The sequence below is a fragment of the Eublepharis macularius genome, chromosome 14 (assembly GCF_028583425.1).
Source record: "Eublepharis macularius isolate TG4126 chromosome 14, MPM_Emac_v1.0, whole genome shotgun sequence".
NCBI lineage: Eukaryota > Metazoa > Chordata > Lepidosauria > Squamata > Eublepharidae > Eublepharis > Eublepharis macularius.
This window is the reverse complement of record NC_072803.1, coordinates 666,638-683,423: the sequence shown is the minus strand read 5'-3', so window position 1 is coordinate 683,423 and position 16,786 is coordinate 666,638. Positions and strand designations below refer to the sequence as shown.

The 16,786-nt window shown below is 52.4% G+C and overlaps 2 protein-coding genes across 4 annotated transcripts in view; both read right to left on the bottom strand.

Annotated features, from left to right (window-relative positions):
- The window catches only part of ATP5MG (ATP synthase membrane subunit g), a 75,543-nt gene that overhangs the window by 47,584 nt on the left and 11,173 nt on the right, over nucleotides 1–16,786 (bottom strand). The window lies entirely within an intron of this gene.
- LOC129342613 (T-cell surface glycoprotein CD3 epsilon chain) overlaps nucleotides 13,133–16,786 on the bottom strand; it is a 15,507-nt gene continuing 11,853 nt past the window's right edge. For all 3 annotated transcript variants that reach the window (XM_054998468.1, XM_054998469.1, XM_054998470.1), the window contains 3 exons: nucleotides 16,426–16,596; nucleotides 14,979–15,025; nucleotides 13,133–14,168 (listed from right to left, as the gene is read on the bottom strand). In XM_054998468.1, coding sequence (XP_054854443.1) covers nucleotides 14,112–14,168; nucleotides 14,979–15,025; nucleotides 16,426–16,596 — 275 coding nt within the window. In that variant the 3' untranslated portion in view covers nucleotides 13,133–14,111. The remainder of the gene's footprint in view (nucleotides 14,169–14,978; nucleotides 15,026–16,425; nucleotides 16,597–16,786) is intronic.

Sequence of the window (16,786 nt, the reverse complement as noted above, 5' to 3'; positions counted from 1 at the left end):
CAGGCGCAGGTTCCAAGCGGCCTGGGGGAAGGAAGGCCTGCTTTCCCAGGCTGCTAGAGTCAAGGAGGAGGGTGGCGTTTTTGGAGAAGACCCTTCAAGAGGGGAACTGCATGTGCCAAGGGGGGGGGAAGCTGTAGGAGTGGAGCCCCCACCACGGCCACGGCCACGGCCACGGCCACGGCCACGGCCACGGCCACGGCCACGGCCACGGCCAGCCACTGGCTGGCCCTGGGGAAGTTTCATCTCAGGGAGCTTCTCTGCATGGTTGTCCCCCCCTGCTCTGGCCTCCATAGAGCTCAATGTATCCCCTGATTTCTGCACACACTTTTTTTGCCTTTCGTTTTCACTCTCCTCCCCCCCTCCCCCCGGGCCCTGTTTTTCGCCTGGTTGTTTTGAGACCACATTTACCCCCATCTTTTTTCTTTGTGGAGCCAGTTCCGAGTAGGGTGTCCAGCCTCCAGGTGGTAAGTAAAGTAAAAATAGGAGAGTATCACGGTAAATAAACCAAGATACAAAAAACAACCGTCGCCGTGATATGCTTACTATATACAATATTTTATGCCACAATAAAAGTAATTTTATACAATTTACAAAAAGTCTCTTTATATGTAATGTTTAAAAGCATATATTCCGTTATGGTTACATGTGTGAAAGGCAACACATCAAAAACACTTTGGCAATAGGCAAACAAAGTGCCAAGTGCTAAGTATACAGCAATTTTCTTATATAAAGTGCTTGTGCATGTAGATAACAAAAAAATGTCTAAACAAGTAACCAATTTTATAATTCAAATACAATCTTTCTGAATGGTGCAATATATACCAAAGTTCAAAATTCTTCATAGGATGATCCAACAAGTAAAATTCTATGTAAAGAGTAATAACTGCGATGGGAAGCCAGCAAATTCACCCATTTCAAATCTTCATCCTGGCAGTTATTAATGTAGTAATAATCCTGAAAAAAAATTGGATCATGAATAGTATTATTAAAAATTTACAACATTTAAAAAAAATTACAAAGTTAAAATACATTCATAATTATGTATAAAATACAAGTACAAAGATGATCAAGAGTGTAACGAAATGGTTTCCAGGGGTGAAATGAGTGCCAGTTGCTGTTATTCTGTCTTTAAAGAAAGGGAGGAAATGTTCCCCATGAGGGTCGATGGGCTGTGGGGCCAGGGAGGGGCCTGCAGGAGTCTTGGTGTGGGACGCCCTTCTTCCTGGACTACAACTCCCAGCTGCCCCGGGCCAAGAAAGGGTGGGAAAAATAAGGGGTGGAGCCTGAATTGAGAGACTCAGCCGATCCTGAGGGGGAAAAGTCAGTTAGTCTCCTTCTTGGTTGAAGAGGGAGAGGCTCCTGCTGCTGGGTGAGACCCGGGTGCCTGGGCCCTAAATGTGGAGGGCCTGGGAGGCAGAAGAAAGGGAATAAAGAGAGTCACCCTTCTTGGTTGAAGAAGGAGAGGCTCCTGCTGCTGGGTGAAACCCGGGTGCCTAGGCCCTAAGTGTGGAGGGCCTGGGAGGCAGCAGAAAGGGAATAAAAGGGAGTCACCCTTCTTGGTTGAAGAGGGAGAGGCTCCTGCTGCTGGGTGAAACCCGAGTGCCTGGGCCCTAAATGTGGAGGGCCTGAGAGGCAGCAGAAAGGGAATAAAGAGAGTCACCCTTCTTTGTTGGAGAAGGAGAGGCTCCTGCTGCTGGGTGAAACCCGGGTGCCTAGGCCCTAAATGTGGAGGGCCTGGGAGGCAGCAGAAAGGGAATAAAAGGGAGTCACCCTTCTTGGTTGAAGAGGGAGAGGCTCCTGCTGCTGGGTGAAACCTGGGTGCCTGGGCCCTAAATGTGGAGGGCCTGAGAGGCAGCAGAAAGGGAATAAAGAGAGTCACCTTCTTGGTTGAAGAGGGAGAGGCTCCTGCTGCTGGGGGAGACCCGGTTGCCTAGGCCCTAAATGTGGAGGGCCTGAGAGGCAGCAGAAAGGGAATAAAGAGAGTCACCCTTCTTGGTTGGAGGAGAGGCTCCTGCTACTGGGTGAAACCCGGGTGCCTAGGCCCTAAATGTGGAGGGCCTGAGAGGCAGCAGAAAGGGAATAAAAGGGAGTCACCCTTCTTGGTTGGAGAAGGAGAGGCTCCTGCTGCTGGGTGAAACCCGGGTGCCTAGGCCCTAAATGTGTAGGGCCTGGGAGGCAGCAGAAAGGGAATAAAAGGGAGTCACCCTTCTTGGTTGAAGAGGGAGAGGCTCCTGCTGCTGGGTGAAACCCGGGTGCCTGGGCCCTAAATGTGGAGGGCCTGAGAGGCAGCAGAAAGGGAATAAAAGGGAGTCACCCTTCTTGGTTGAAGAGGGAGAGGCTCCTGCTGCTGGGTGAAACCCGGGTGCCTGGGCCCTAAATGTGGAGGGCCTGAGAGGCAGCAGAAAGGGAATAAAAGGGAGTCACCCTTCTTGGTTGAAGAGGGTGAGGCTCCTGCTGCTGGGTGAAACCCGGGTGCCTGGGCCCTAAATGTGGAGGGCCTGAGAGGCAGCAGAAAGGGAATAAAAGGGAGTCACCCTTCTTGGTTGAAGAGGGAGAGGCTCCTGCTGCTGGGTGAAACTCGGGTGCCTAGGCCCTAAAAGTGGAGGGCCTGGGAGGCAGCAGAAAGGAAATAAAAGGTGAACCTTCCCTCAGACCACCACCTCCCTTAAGGTAGAGTAGGGAACAGTGTGGTAGGGAAAGCAGACAGCGGTTCTGTTCAGTTTGATTTTCTGCCCTATGAGTTCTGAACAGGAGAGGGGGGTCTACCCTTATGTGTTGTGCCTTTACCTGCTTTGTATATAGTGCTCTGTATATAGTTATTAAATTATACTTTTTTGGAATATAAAGGACCTGGTGGTGCTCTGACTACGTAAGCTCCCCCACTTGGCATGCTACAGGGAGGGAGGGAGGGAGCCCAGGAGAACTGGATCAGGCCAGACCTTGGTGGGTTGCCAATTCTCCAGGGCCCACCCAAAGATTGGGGAATTCACTTCCCAGTAAGGGAAATTCAGCCAGAGGGGTCTCACTGCCCCTCAGTCAGGCGGTGTACAATTCAGTGAGTGGTGGCAGTGATGAAGAGGGTGAGCCATGCCCACCAGGGACGGTGGGAGGCGGATAGCGGGGCTAGCAGGCCATTGACGGAGGCTCAGTTGCCCGGACTGAGAGCCAGCGCCCGTTCTGCCACAAGTTATATGCCCTGAGGTTTTTGTTTCTGTGCTTACCTGCGAACTAATGTTGCCTAGCATGCGTTCCATGCCCTGCAAATGTTCAGTGTTTTCATCTCCAGTTATAGGCGGTGAATTTTTGTCTCTTTCCCCCATAGGATTTAGTTAAAAGCTCTCATCAGGTTTGCAAGGCTCTTACCAAACATATTTTTCCTACCCTTGTGAAGTGCAAATCATCTCTCGATAGAAGTGCTTCATCTCGAAAGCATAAGCTATAGTCCAACAAAACAAACTGCTCCTGATGACACCATCTATGTAGCCAGTCGTGTTTGCAGCATTCTTCTTTCCCTTCCCTAACCCTAACCCGGCCTTCAACAGGAAGAACTGACGAAAACACAACCTGTGCTGTGTTCTTAGGTCACCAAAGACTTCTGACACTTACTGCTCCAGAATGAGGCTGGTTTCTTCGTTGCTCTGTGTAGTTTCAGATGCCATCTCTCTGGGGGAAGGCTTGAGGGTTTAAGGGTTTTAAAATGTAGTTAGGGTTAGTTAGGCTCCTTCTTGGTTGAAGGAGGAGAGGCTCCTGCTGCTGGGGGAAACCCGGTTGCCTGGGCCCTAAGTGTGGAGGGCCTGGGAGGCAGCAGAAAGGGAATAAAGAGAGTCACCCTTCTTGGTTGAAGAAGAAGCTCCTGCTGCTGGGTGAGACCCGGGTGCCTGGGCCCTAAATGTGGAGGGCCTGGGAGGCAGCAGAAAGGGAATAAAGAGAGTCGCCCTTCTTGGTTGAAGAGGGAGAGGCTCCTGCTGCTGGGTGAAACCCGGGTGCCTGGGCCCTAAATGTGGAGGGCCTGGGAGGCAGCAGAAAGGGAATAAAGAGAGTCTCCTTCTTGGTTGAAGAGGGAGAGGCTCCTGCTGCTGGGGGAGACCCGGTTGCCTAGGCCCTAAATGTGGAGGGCCTGGGAGGCAGCAGAAAGGGAATAAAGAGAGTCACCCTTCTTGGTTGAAGAAGGAGAGGCTCCTGCTGCTGGGGGAAACCCGGGAGCCTGGGCCCTAAATGTGGAGGGCCTGGGAGGCAGCAGAAAGGGAATAAAGAGAGTCACCCTTCTTGGTTGAAGAAGGAGAGGCTCCTGCTGCTGGGGGAAACCCGGGAGCCTGGGCCCTAAATGTGGAGGGCCTGGGAGGCAGCAGAAAGGGAATAAAGAGAGTCACCCTTCTTGGTTGGAGAAAGAGAGGCTCCTGCTGCGGGGTGAAACCCGGGTGCCTAGTCCCTAAATGTGGAGGGCCTGGGAGGCAGCAGAAAGGGAATAAAGAGAGTCACCCTTCTTGGTTGAAGAAGGAGAGGCTCCTGCTGCTGGGGGAAACCCGGGAGCCTGGGCCCTAAATGTGGAGGGCCTGGGAGGCAGCAGAAAGGGAATAAAGAGAGTCACCCTTCTTGGTTGGAGAAAGAGAGGCTCCTGCTGCGGGGTGAAACCCGGGTGCCTAGTCCCTAAATGTGGAGGGCCTGGGAGGCAGCAGAAAGGGAATAAAGAGAGTCACCCTTCTTGGTTGGAGAAGGAGAGGCTCCTGCTGCGGGGTGAAACCCGGGTGCCTAGTCCCTAAATGTGGAGGGCCTGGGAGGCAGCAGAAAGGGAATAAAGAGAGTCACCTTCTTGGTTGAAGAGGGAGAGGCTCCTGCTGCTGGGGGAGACCCGGTTGCCTAGGCCCTAAATGTGGAGGGCCTGAGAGGCAGCAGAAAGGGAATAAAGAGAGTCACCCTTCTTGGTTGAAGAAGGAGAGGCTCCTGCTGCTGGGGGAGACCCGGGTGCCTAGGCCCTAAGTGTGGAGGGCCTGGGAGGCAGCAGAAAAGGAATAAAGAGAGTCACCCTTCTTGGTTGAAGAAGGAGAGGCTCCTGCTGCTGGGGGAGACCCGGTTGCCTAGGCCCTAAATGTGGAGGGCCTGAGAGGCAGCAGAAAGAGAATAAAGAGAGTCACCCTTCTTGGTTGGAGAAGGAGAGGCCCCTGCTGCTGGGTGAGACCCGGGTGCCTAGGCCCTAAGTGTGGAGGGTCTGGGAGGCAGCAGAAAAGGAATAAAGAGAGTCACCTTCTTGGTTGAAGAGGGAGAGGCTCCTGCTGCTGGGGGAGACCTGGTTGCCTGGGCCCTAAATGTGGAGGGCCTGGGAGGCAGCAGAAAGGGAATAAAGAGAGTCACCCTTCTTGGTTGGAGAAGGAGAGGCTCCTGCTGCGGGGTGAAACCCGGGTGCCTAGTCCCTAAATGTGGAGGGCCTGGGAGGCAGCAGAAAGGGAATAAAGAGAGTAACCCTTCTTGGTTGGAGAAGGAGAGGCTCCTGCTGCGGGGTGAAACCCGGGTGCCTAGTCCCTAAATGTGGAGGGCCTGGGAGGCAGCAGAAAGGGAATAAAGAGAGTCACCTTCTTGGTTGAAGAGGGAGAGGCTCCTGCTGCTGGGGGAGACCCGGTTGCCTGGGCCCTAAATGTGGAGGGCCTGGGAGGCAGCAGAAAGGGAATAAAGAGAGTCACCTTCTTGGTTGAAGAGGGAGAGGCTCCTGCTGCTGGGGGAGACCCGGTTGCCTAGGCCCTAAATGTGGAGGGCCTGAGAGGCAGCAGAAAGGGAATAAAGAGAGTCACCCTTCTTGGTTGAAGAAGGAGAGGCTCCTGCTGCTGGGGGAGACCCGGGTGCCTAGGCCCTAAGTGTGGAGGGCCTGGGAGGCAGCAGAAAAGGAATAAAGAGAGTCACCCTTCTTGGTTGAAGAAGGAGAGGCTCCTGCTGCTGGGGGAGACCGGGTTGCCTAGGCCCTAAATGTGGAGGGCCTGAGAGGCAGCAGAAAGAGAATAAAGAGAGTCACCCTTCTTGGTTGGAGAAGGAGAGGCCCCTGCTGCTGGGTGAGACCCGGGTGCCTAGGCCCTAAGTGTGGAGGGTCTGGGAGGCAGCAGAAAAGGAATAAAGAGAGTCACCCTTCTTGGTTGAAGAGGGAGAGGCTCCTGCTGCTGGGGGAGACCTGGTTGCCTGGGCCCTAAATGTGGAGGGCCTGGGAGGCAGCAGAAAGGGAATAAAGAGAGTCACCCTTCTTGGTTGGAGAAGGAGAGGCTCCTGCTGCGGGGTGAAACCCGGGTGCCTAGTCCCTAAATGTGGAGGGCCTGGGAGGCAGCAGAAAGGGAATAAAGAGAGTCACCCTTCTTGGTTGGAGAAGGAGAGGCTCCTGCTGCGGGGTGAAACCCGGGTGCCTAGTCCCTAAATGTGGAGGGCCTGGGAGGCAGCAGAAAGGGAATAAAGAGAGTCACCTTCTTGGTTGAAGAGGGAGAGGCTCCTGCTGCTGGGGGAGACCCGGTTGCCTGGGCCCTAAATGTGGAGGGCCTGGGAGGCAGCAGAAGGGAAATAAAGAGAGTCACCCTTCTTGGTTGAAGAGGGAGAGGCTCCTGCTGCTGGGTGAGACCTGGGTGCCTGGGCCCTAAATGTGGAGGGCCTGAGAGGCAGAAGAAAGGGAATAAAGAGAGTCACCCTTCTTGGTTGAAGAAGGAGAGGCTCCTGCTGCTGGTGAAACCCAGGTGCCTGGGCCCTAAATGTGGAGGGCCTGGGAGGCAGCAGGAAGGGAATAAAGAGAGTCACCCTTCTTGGTTGGAGAAGGAGAGGCTCCTGCTGCTGGGTGAAACCCGGGTGCCTAGGCCCTAAATGTGGAGGGCCTGGGAGGCAGCAGAAGGGAAATAAAGAGAGTCACCCTTCTTGGTTGAAGAAGGAGAGGCTCCTGCTGCTGGTGAAACCCAGGTGCCTGGGCCCTAAATGTGGAGGGCCTGGGAGGCAGCAGGAAGGGAATAAAGAGAGTCACCCTTCTTGGTTGGAGAAGGAGAGGCTCCTGCTGCTGGGTGAAACCCGGGTGCCTAGGCCCTAAATGTGGAGGGCCTGAGAGGCAGAAGAGAGGGAATAAAGAGAGTCACCCTTCTTGGTTGAAGAAGGAGAGGCTCCTGCTGCTGGTGAAACCCAGGTGCCTGGGCCCTAAATGTGGAGGGCCTGGGAGGCAGCAGGAAGGGAATAAAGAGAGTCACCCTTCTTGGTTGGAGAAGGAGAGGCTCCTGCTGCGGGGTGAAACCCGGGTGCCTAGTCCCTAAGTGTGGAGGGCCTGGGAGGCAGCAGAAGGGAAATAAAGAGAGTCACCCTTCTTGGTTGGAGAAGGAGAGGCTCCTGCTGCGGGGTGAAACCCGGGTGCCTAGGCCGTAAATGTGGAGGGCCTGGGAGGCAGCAGAAAGGAAATAAAAGGTGAACCTTCCCTCAGACCACCACCCTATTAAGGTAGAATAGGGAACAGTGTGGTAGGGAAAGCAGACGGCGGTTCTCCTCAGTTTGATTTTCTGCCCTATGAGTTCTGAACAGGGGGGTCTACCCCTATGTGTGGTGCCTTTACCTGCTTTGTATATAGTGCTCTGTATATAGTTAATAAATTATACTTTTTTGGAATATAAAGGACCTGGTGGTGCTCTGACTACGTAAGCTCCCCCACTTGGCATGATACAGGAAGGGAGGGAGGGAGCCCAGGAGAATCTGATCAGGCCCGACCTTGGTGAGTTGCCAGTTCTCCAAGGCCCACCCAAAGATTGGGGAATTCACTTCCCAGTAGGGAAATTCAGCCAGGGGGGTCTCACTGCCCCTCAGTCAGGCGGTGTACAAATCAGTGAGTGGTGGCAGCGACGAAGAGGGTGAGCCACGCCCACCAGGGACAGTGGAAGGCGGATAGCGGGGCTAGCAGGCCATTGACAGCGGCTCAGTTGCCCAGACTGAGAGCCAGCGCCCGTTCTGCCACAAAGAGCTTCAAAAAATTTTTTTCAATATGTTCCAACACCATCAGCAGTCATTCCATTTAAGGCGTGTATAGCACTACAGGCTTTATTTAAAGGTGAATATCTGCATTTAAAGAGCCAGCACCATGAGCCAATACATTCTCACAGAAATGGAGTAAAATCCATACTAACATTAAGTCCGCCTGGGCTAACCATATTTAGTTTAAAAATCCACCAAGTTTGTTTCTGATTTAATTCTCTACGTATAGCATCTATTTCCTTTTGTTTACTGACAAAAACAATTGTTTATCTCAAATCTTTTTCCCCATGTTTGGCTTGGATATAATGCTCAACTCCAGGTGGTGGCTGGAGATCTCCCAGAATTACAACTGATCTCCAGGCAACAGAGACCAGTTCCCCTGGAGAAAATGGCGGCTCTGATGGGTGAACTCTATGGCATTGTATCCCACTGAGGCCCTTCCCCTCCCCAAACTCCACTCTTTCCAGGCTTCACCCCCAAAAATCTCTAGGAGTTTCTCAACCGGGACATAGGGTTGCCAGGTCCAGGCTGGGAAATTCCTGGAGATTTGGGGGTGGAGCCTGGAGAGGGTGGGGTTTGGGGAGGGGAAGGGCCTCAGTGGGATACAATGCCATAGAGTTCACCCATCAGAGCCGCCATTTTCTCCAGGGGAACTGGTCTCTGTTGCCTGGAGATCAGTTCTAATTCCAGGAGATCTCCAGCTACCACCTGGAGGTTATCCAAAAGTAAAGAGGCTTTCCCCACAAGTAAATGCCAAACAACAAGAAACCCACACCAGGGAAAGATTAAGTGAATAATATTTCTTAAATGCACTTAATGCAAATATTTCTCAATTGCTATACTTGATACAAAAATAATGATCAACTCTCAATACAATATTTTCAAAAGACTTACCATAATATACCCTTCAAGGTCATATTCAGTGTCCCAGTGTCCAGAGGGGTGCACTTCGTAAGCCCCCCAGAGTCTTTAACGATGATTCTCCATGTTGCAGACAGAAATCCGTCCGGTGTAGCAGACAGAAATCCGTCTGTGTCTCCAATGCAATTAGATTGGTATATTTTTTGTAGTTGTCGTTTCTTCTTTTTCAGGTTGGTGGAGCAGTGAAGCTGGAAGGGGCCCTGAAGGGGTCCCCCCGCCCTACAAGCTGCCAGCAAAATTAGCTGGGCCCTAAATGTGGAGGGCCTGGGAGGCAGCAGGAAGGGAATAAAGAGAGTCACCCTTCTTGGTTGGAGAAGGAGAGGCTCCTGCTGCGGGGTGAAACCCGGGTGCCTAGTCCCTAAGTGTGGAGGGCCTGGGAGGCAGCAGAAGGGAAATAAAGAGAGTCACCCTTCTTGGTTGGAGAAGGAGAGGCTCCTGCTGAATATACCCTTCAAGGTCATATTCAGTGTCCCAGTGTCCAGAGGGGTGCACTTCGTAAGCCCCCCAGAGTCTTTAACGATGATTCTCCATGTTGCAGACAGAAATCCGTCCGGTGTAGCAGACAGAAATCCGTCTGTGTCTCCAATGCAATTAGATTGGTATATTTTTTGTAGTTGTCGTTTCTTCTTTTTCAGGTTGGTGGAGCAGTGAAGCTGGAAGGGGCCCTGAAGGGGTCCCCCCGCCCTACAAGCTGCCAGCAAAATTAGCTTGTTTCGTGTGATGTCCACTTCCTCAGGGGCCAACCAGATGACCACCACACAAGCAATATTCTATAAATAAACACAAAATTTTCAAAGATACAGTGCTTTCTGTTCTCATTTAAGCTTAAATTTACAGTGAAAATTTCAAAGAACCAAAGACAATCACTCACCAAAGAATCACCGGAGAAACTCTCACGTGCATACAATTCAGCGCACTCATCAGTGTTTCTACCACACCCAACATTACCTTAAATACATCACAGCCATTTATAAGTTAAAGCCACACTTACAGTAATATTATTTCCACCACTACAGATCAGTGTCAGTTTCATCCCAGGAAGCAGGAAAGGTTCAATTCTGAATTCAGACCACATGGATATAAAGTTCCTAGTTTGTGTATCCACTCCATCTCCCATCTCAAAAGAACTTTCTGCCTGGATGTTTGAGACTCCTTTGGTAGTACAAACAGAACAGTGAACTTGAATTCTGTCTCATTAGCATGGCGGTTAGTAAAATGCTCAGTAAGTGGTGCCTCCATGACCCTAATTCCTAATTCTCGAGAGAATTCTCGATTCCTAATTCTTGAGAGATGTTCTAATATCCGAACATGCACAGGACGTGTAGTACTCCCGATGTACAGTTTATTACATGCACAGCTTATTAAGTACACCACGGAATGAGTTTGGCAGGTGGAGAAATGAGAGAGATGGATCTTAGTAGGTGTACTACTTACCTCTAACTCATTCACCCTCCTCCTTCCTCCCCCCTCCCAGTTTCGCTTTCAATCTTTTTTTAAATCATCAGTGTCATAAACATTGTCAAGACCAAATGTTGTTTTAATAGGTGCAGCAGCTTCTCTCAAGCCGCAGCTTTCATTTCTTTAAAAAAAACAAGGCTTTAGATCCTTCCATTGCAGAAATATAAGGAAAAGGGCGTATCTCTACAATGGGATGGGCTGTGTGTATGTTACGTGCCATCAAGTCGCCTCTGATGTATGGCACCCCTATGAATGACAGACATTCAGAACATCCTATCATTAACAGACTTGCTCAGATCTTGCAATGTGGAGGGCGTGGTTGTCAGACAGGCAAGCCAGCCAGCCTGCCATATCTGTGAATGTAGATCTACTGGGGGGGGGGGGGGATGGGTAGCAGTGTAGCTGCTTTCTTGCTTCACTCTGTCTTTGCTACGCTTTGTTTGGGTTGAGCGGTGTTATCAGTACAGCTGAGACTGAGCGTCTGGGAACCGACTAACCTTGAGAAACTCGGCTTACGTAACTCCTCGAACTGAGCACGATAACTAACGAGTAACCAATTGAGTGACTGCAGGATGGGCATTATTGACTTTTCCAGAGAATCTTGTCTTCTCATGATGTGACCAAAGTATGATAGCCTCAGTTTTGTCATTTTAGCTTCTAGGGAGAATATATGCTTTATTTGATCTAAAACCCACTTATTTTTCTTTTTGGCTGTCTATAGTATCCGCAAAACTCTCCTCCAGCACCACATTTCAAATGAATCCATTTTCTTCCTGTCAGCTTTCTTCATCGTCCAGCTTTCACATCCATATATAGTATTGGGGAATACCATAGTTCAGATTATCTTCATCTTGGTCCCCAGAGAGAGACCTTTTGCAAGCTGGGACACACAGGCTGCGCTGCCTCGAGCACGGCAGGCAAGTGAAGCAGACTTGCTAGTTGGAAGGCTGCCCAAGGCGGGATGCTCTAGGAGCTGGTCTGGAAAAGGGCCATGCTGGATGGGGAGGGATTTGGCAACCCACTTTGTCAGCCCTCTTTATGATTAATACTCACAGAAGTCTGGGGTGTTCTACAACTCTGCCCCTGTCTGTGTATTTGAGACTGGATGAGACTAGCTCCGTGCCGCTCCCCCCCCCCCCACACACACACCTGTGACTTCCCCTTAGGGCTGCCCCTTCACACGTCCAGGAGGGCGAGTTCTGGCTCAGGGGTGCCCATGCTGGGGTGGCTGGTTGGTTTTTCAGGTGCTGCTGCTGGACCCGTTTTGTTCAGCAGCAAAACAGAGCAGGGGGCCAGTGGCACCTTGAAGGCAGACCCCACGTATTGGTCCTCCCTCCCCCCACACCCCCTGCTGGCCGCTGTGCTTGGCTCGCCCTGGTAATAAACTGGTAGGTGGTCCGAGGGAGGACCACAGGGAGGGGGTGTGGTCTCTGGGTCCTGTATTCCCCACCCGCACTGCTGGCGCCTGAAAGGCCATGCGGTTTGGCAGTGCTGTTCAGGGGGCCCGGGGGAGATGCAGGGAAATGCTCCCATAGGTGCAGTTGAGAGGGGTTTGTCCCCCCCCCCGCCAAAGTGATGGATCTCCAGGGCGGTCCGTTTGCAGGGCCCTCCTGACCCCGCTTTTACCATCTGCAGGCAGAAACATCAGCTCCGAAGCTTTCCCCTGCCTCTCCCCTCCCCGCAAGCAGAAGCTGAACCCAGAGCCCTGGCAGTGCTCTCCCAGGGCCTTCCCACTGAGCCAGGCCTGTCCGTGCAGCAGCCTCTGCCGGGCCCCTGTGGCTGGCGGCGATGCGAGGGCTGCAGTGGAGTGCCTCCTGACGCAGAGGACAGGGTGCTGCCGTGGGTGTGGGGGCTGTGGCTTCGCGCCTGGCCTCTGCCTTGTCTTTCTGCGTGTACCTTTTCAGGGGGAGGGGGTGTGTGGCTCAGAGCAGGGTCTGTGGCTCAGCACTTTTGCTGCCAGTCAGGCCCTTGCTGGGGAAGGGGGGCGGTCCTGTGCATTGCTCAAGTTCCCTTCCCCTGTGGGCTGGCTGGGGCACATGGGCCATGCGCCTCTGTTGGGGCAGCGCTTTTCCTGGCTCTCTGGGGTGGGTAGGCTTGGCATTGAGGGGCAAGGGCTGGATTGGTGGGTGGCGATTGGTTGCGCTTGTGTGTGCCACTGACAGCGGCGTCATCAGCTGCCATCTTCTGTGCTTGATGGGTGTTGCTGAGGCTGCTACGGACTCCGGCATGCGTGCTTTCTGTGCCGTCTGTGCCTTGCAGAGGGGGGCATGCTGTCATTTCCCCCGGCGGAATGGGGACCAGCAGTGCCACTTCTGGGTGGATTGCTGGGGGCCACTACAGCAAAGGCTCTCGGGATTATGCTCTAATGATCTCCCCTGAAATTTCCACCAGCTCTGCCTGGTACTTCTCTACTTCATCTTCGTTATCTATTGAAAGAGCTGCAGTTATTTCAACATTCCCTCTTCCTCTATTTGTAAGCAGCTTACAAATTTGCAAAGTCAGAATTACAAATATGGATATTCAATTTGGTGACCTCATCATTGGTGAAAATCTCCCTCTGCCTTGGCCCTGCCTTTTTCTATTTTAACAGCTTGAGTTATTAATAAAACTGAGCAAACAACTGAGCCAATTCAAACTGCATTTTAAACTATCAAACCATTTCCCTCCTCCCTCCCCCCCCCATTCTCCGCCCTTATACATTTTCTCCCTCTAGGCCATTTCTCTTAAAGAACTGATTGTCTGAATTTGTTTATGTCCTAATTACTGTTTTGTTAATTGAGCAGCTGGAGATATCTGAAAATTTTATTTATGTATGTATTTACTGTATTTATGCTCTGCCTTTGTCACTGGGACTCGAGACAAATTACATGGCATAAAGCAATGTAATCAGATAGCAGAGAGATCTAATAAGCAATGCAATAGGACTCAAAATACAAAAATTAGAGACCGTGCAAAAAGGTATCAGGCGTGTTATGTCAGGTGGTACAGAAAAAAGAATTACAAAAGTAAAAAACAATGCAGTCAGAGCAGGACACTACACACAACAAAAGGATAATATGCGCCATACACAGTGGCATAGACTAGAATCCCGTTCCCTTTATAGAAGTGCCTTCTTGAACCGTTCTGTTATGCTGCTGCCCCAGTCCCTTTAAAAATGTCTTCCTGGACCACTCTCTTTTAAATAGTTTGCAAAATGCCAGGAGCAGGGAGTCTTCCTGATCTCCTCAAGGCATTGTGTGTGTGTGTGTGTGTGTGTGTGTTTTTGTGTGTGTGGAGGGGGGGACGACAACGACAGAGAACCGGCACGCGTACGGGTGGTTGCTGGCCTCGCTTCTTTGCAGGGTGGGGCCTGCCGAAGGCCCTGCTCAGGTGAGTGGAGCTTCCGCAGAGAGCAGAGCAGGAGAGGCAGCCCTGCAGGTAGGAGGCTTCAAGGCCATGACGAGGCTCGACAGTGATGATAACTGGGACCCTTGAACCGAGCCTGGTAACCGCTGGCAGCCCCATCCTTCGTATTATCTGTGCTGTGGTCCACTGCTTTTCATAAAGGAAGTGGGTCCTGGCTGCTCATCTGGACCAGATGTTCTTGGAACTGGACTCATGTCACAAAGTAGTTGGCCAAAATTGTTGGGCAATAACTAAAATTTTTAGTTCACACAGAGCATGTTCAAAATCCATCCTATGAAGGCCCAAACACAGATACAAATGCTTTAAGTTATAGATTCTAACGGTACTGGGGGAAGAGTTTGCTTCTCCACCAGGCGTCCCTCTCAGAAGGCCCTGGGCTCCAGTCCAGCATACACGTCCCGCTGGCCTTTCCGGAGGGGCTGTAGAAACAAAAGGTCGGTGTTACTCACCAGGGGACTCTTTAGGACCTTCAGCTATCAACTGTCAAGGCAGCCCATAACAAGAGCAGCAGCAGCAACAGCAACAACAGTGTGCTTATTTACTGCTTTTCTAGACAGCATAGTGCCCGCTCAAAGTGATGAACCAAGTCAGTGTTTGTTTGGTGTCGTAGTTAAGACCAGCAGGACTCTAATCTGGAGAGCCAAGTTTGATTCCTCACTCCTCCACTTGGAAGCCAGCTGGGTGACCATGGCTCAGTCACAGCTCTCTTGGAGCTCTCTCAGCCCCACCCACCTCACAGGGTGATTGTTGTTGTGGGGATAATAATAACATACTCTGTAAAGTGCTCTGAGTGGGCATTAAGTTGTCCTGAAGGGCGGTATATAAATCAAATGTTGTTGTTGTTATTATCCCCGCAATACAGCTGGGGAGCTGGGCTGAGAGGAGTGGCTCATCCAAGGCCACCTGCTGAGCTCAGGACAGTCATGGGAATTGAACCAGTAGTGGGAGTCAAACCAGCAGAATGCCAATTTGCAACCCAACTGCTTAAACACTATGGTACAACATGGTGGGCTAGCCAGGGGAGGGGGACTGGGAAGCAATGCCAAGAGCGCAAGTGACAACTCTGTGTGACCCTGCCCATGCAAGCCTTGGTCTGGGTCCCACTGAAGCCTCGTGTCCTTTCTGCCCTGAAGTACCCTGGCTGTCCAACAGCAGAGAGGCTTGGTCAGGGGATCCAGATGCCAACCATGCCAGCTTCTCCCACTCTGAGAAGACCCGCCTGCCCTTACCTCGTAGTCTGGGTTTGGCACAGGTGGGGGCCGGTCCTCCTTCTGGCCTGCAACACAAGACAATGGATGGCGTGCAATGGCTGCCTCTTCGTGCACCAGCAACCCCCCCTCCTCTGAGGCCCCTCGCGGAGCTCTGCTTCTAGATGGGACTGCGTGGGGAACTCCACTTCCCACCCCCACCTCTGGCAAGAACCCCCAGCGGCGGCTGCTGTGCTCAGCTTGCTCAGTGCTGGGGGCTTCCCACCTGCTTCAGCTTCGAATTCACAGGTTGAGCCTCCAGCACATGGCAGATCTCTCGCAGACGATGGAGACCTCAAATGAGGTTGGTTCCCCCAGTTCCTTATCTGCAGGTCCCTAGTCACCAATCTAACCACAAATACTGATGATATTTAAAAAGCTCTGCACCCCAAAATAAGTGTTGGACCACAACAAATCGTGCACCCCAGACCCGATGGGGTTCCTCAGTCCGAAGCCTGGTTTTTGCACTATTCCAAAGGGGTTTCCCCAGGATAAATACATTTAAGCATTTGGGGACAATGGTACTCCCAAAGAACCATGCAGTCCCAGGCTCTGGGGGCCTGTCCTGAAAGGGGACTGGTGCTGCTCCCCACTCCAAAGCCTGGTTGTGCTTTGAAGTGTGCTGCTTCCCTACTTTGTCCCTTGCAGAATTCCCTAGGATGCCGTTGCTAAGGGCCAAAGGAGATGTGTGGAGTTTTAAAGAGCTGAGCCCGGATTCCCTGGACTCAAATCTGGTTCCCCGCAGGCACAGAGCAGCTGCAGGGAGGGGCTCTTAAAAAAATAAAGGACAACCCAAATGGCTTAGCTTGCCATGGCAGGGGGGGGGAAGGGCTGTGAGTGGGGTGTGTGGGGGAGGTAGTTGTGAATTTCCTGCATTGTGCAGGGGGTTGGACTAGATGACCCTAGAGGTACCTTCCAACCCTATGATTCTATGATTCCTGAGGCCAAAAATGGGGGGACAGTCCAAGTGCCCCCGCAGGGCAAGGTTAGGGCAGAGTCTGCAGAGTTTCAGGGTGTATGATTCCGGGTGGTCCAAAACTTATTGGGGATGTGGGGCTGTACAAGTACCCTCAATATTTGTGGTTGGACTCATGAATAAGGAACTGAGAACCAACTCCCACATTGCCTAATCAGTGGGCCGACTTGGGCACTGGGACCCCAGCAGCTTGTCCCTGCATGGCTCTTGGAGCCCTGGCCCTTGGGAGGTGCAAACTTGGTGTCCAGCCAGCAGGGTCTCCCTTCCCACTGGCAGGCAGAGAGGGCTTCTCTCCCTACCTCCCCCAGCAGCAGAAAAATGCCCCCCAGGCCTCCCTCACCCTGAGTCCCTTGGCAGCAATGTCAGCTGCCCTGGGAAAGGGAGAAAGGGGCAACCCCTTGCCTTCAGGAAGCCTCCGCTGGGGGATAACCCTTCAAAGAGGCAGGCCCTGACCTCGTGGCCGTCCTCGGGTGCCTCCTCCCGCTGCAGGACCACCGCCCAAGCGGGCTGCCCGCTTCTGGCTCAAGTAGTAGGTCAGGATCAGCACTCCAAGGGTGACAAGCAGGTCAGCCACGATGATGCCCGTCACAACCCAGACGTCCATCTCCACGCACCCGGGGCACTCTGCTTGGGAGAGGGAGAGAGATGCTGCCATGACCTCCAGGCAGACCTTGGCAGGGCTCGAGGAGGGGGCAGGCCTCCTGCCCCCACGTCATGAATCCTGCCCAGATTGTGCCCCTCGGCCCCCTCCTCTCCCTGGGAAGTGCAGGGAAATCTGCCCTCCCGATCCCTGGCTGCTACTGCTACGGGAGCT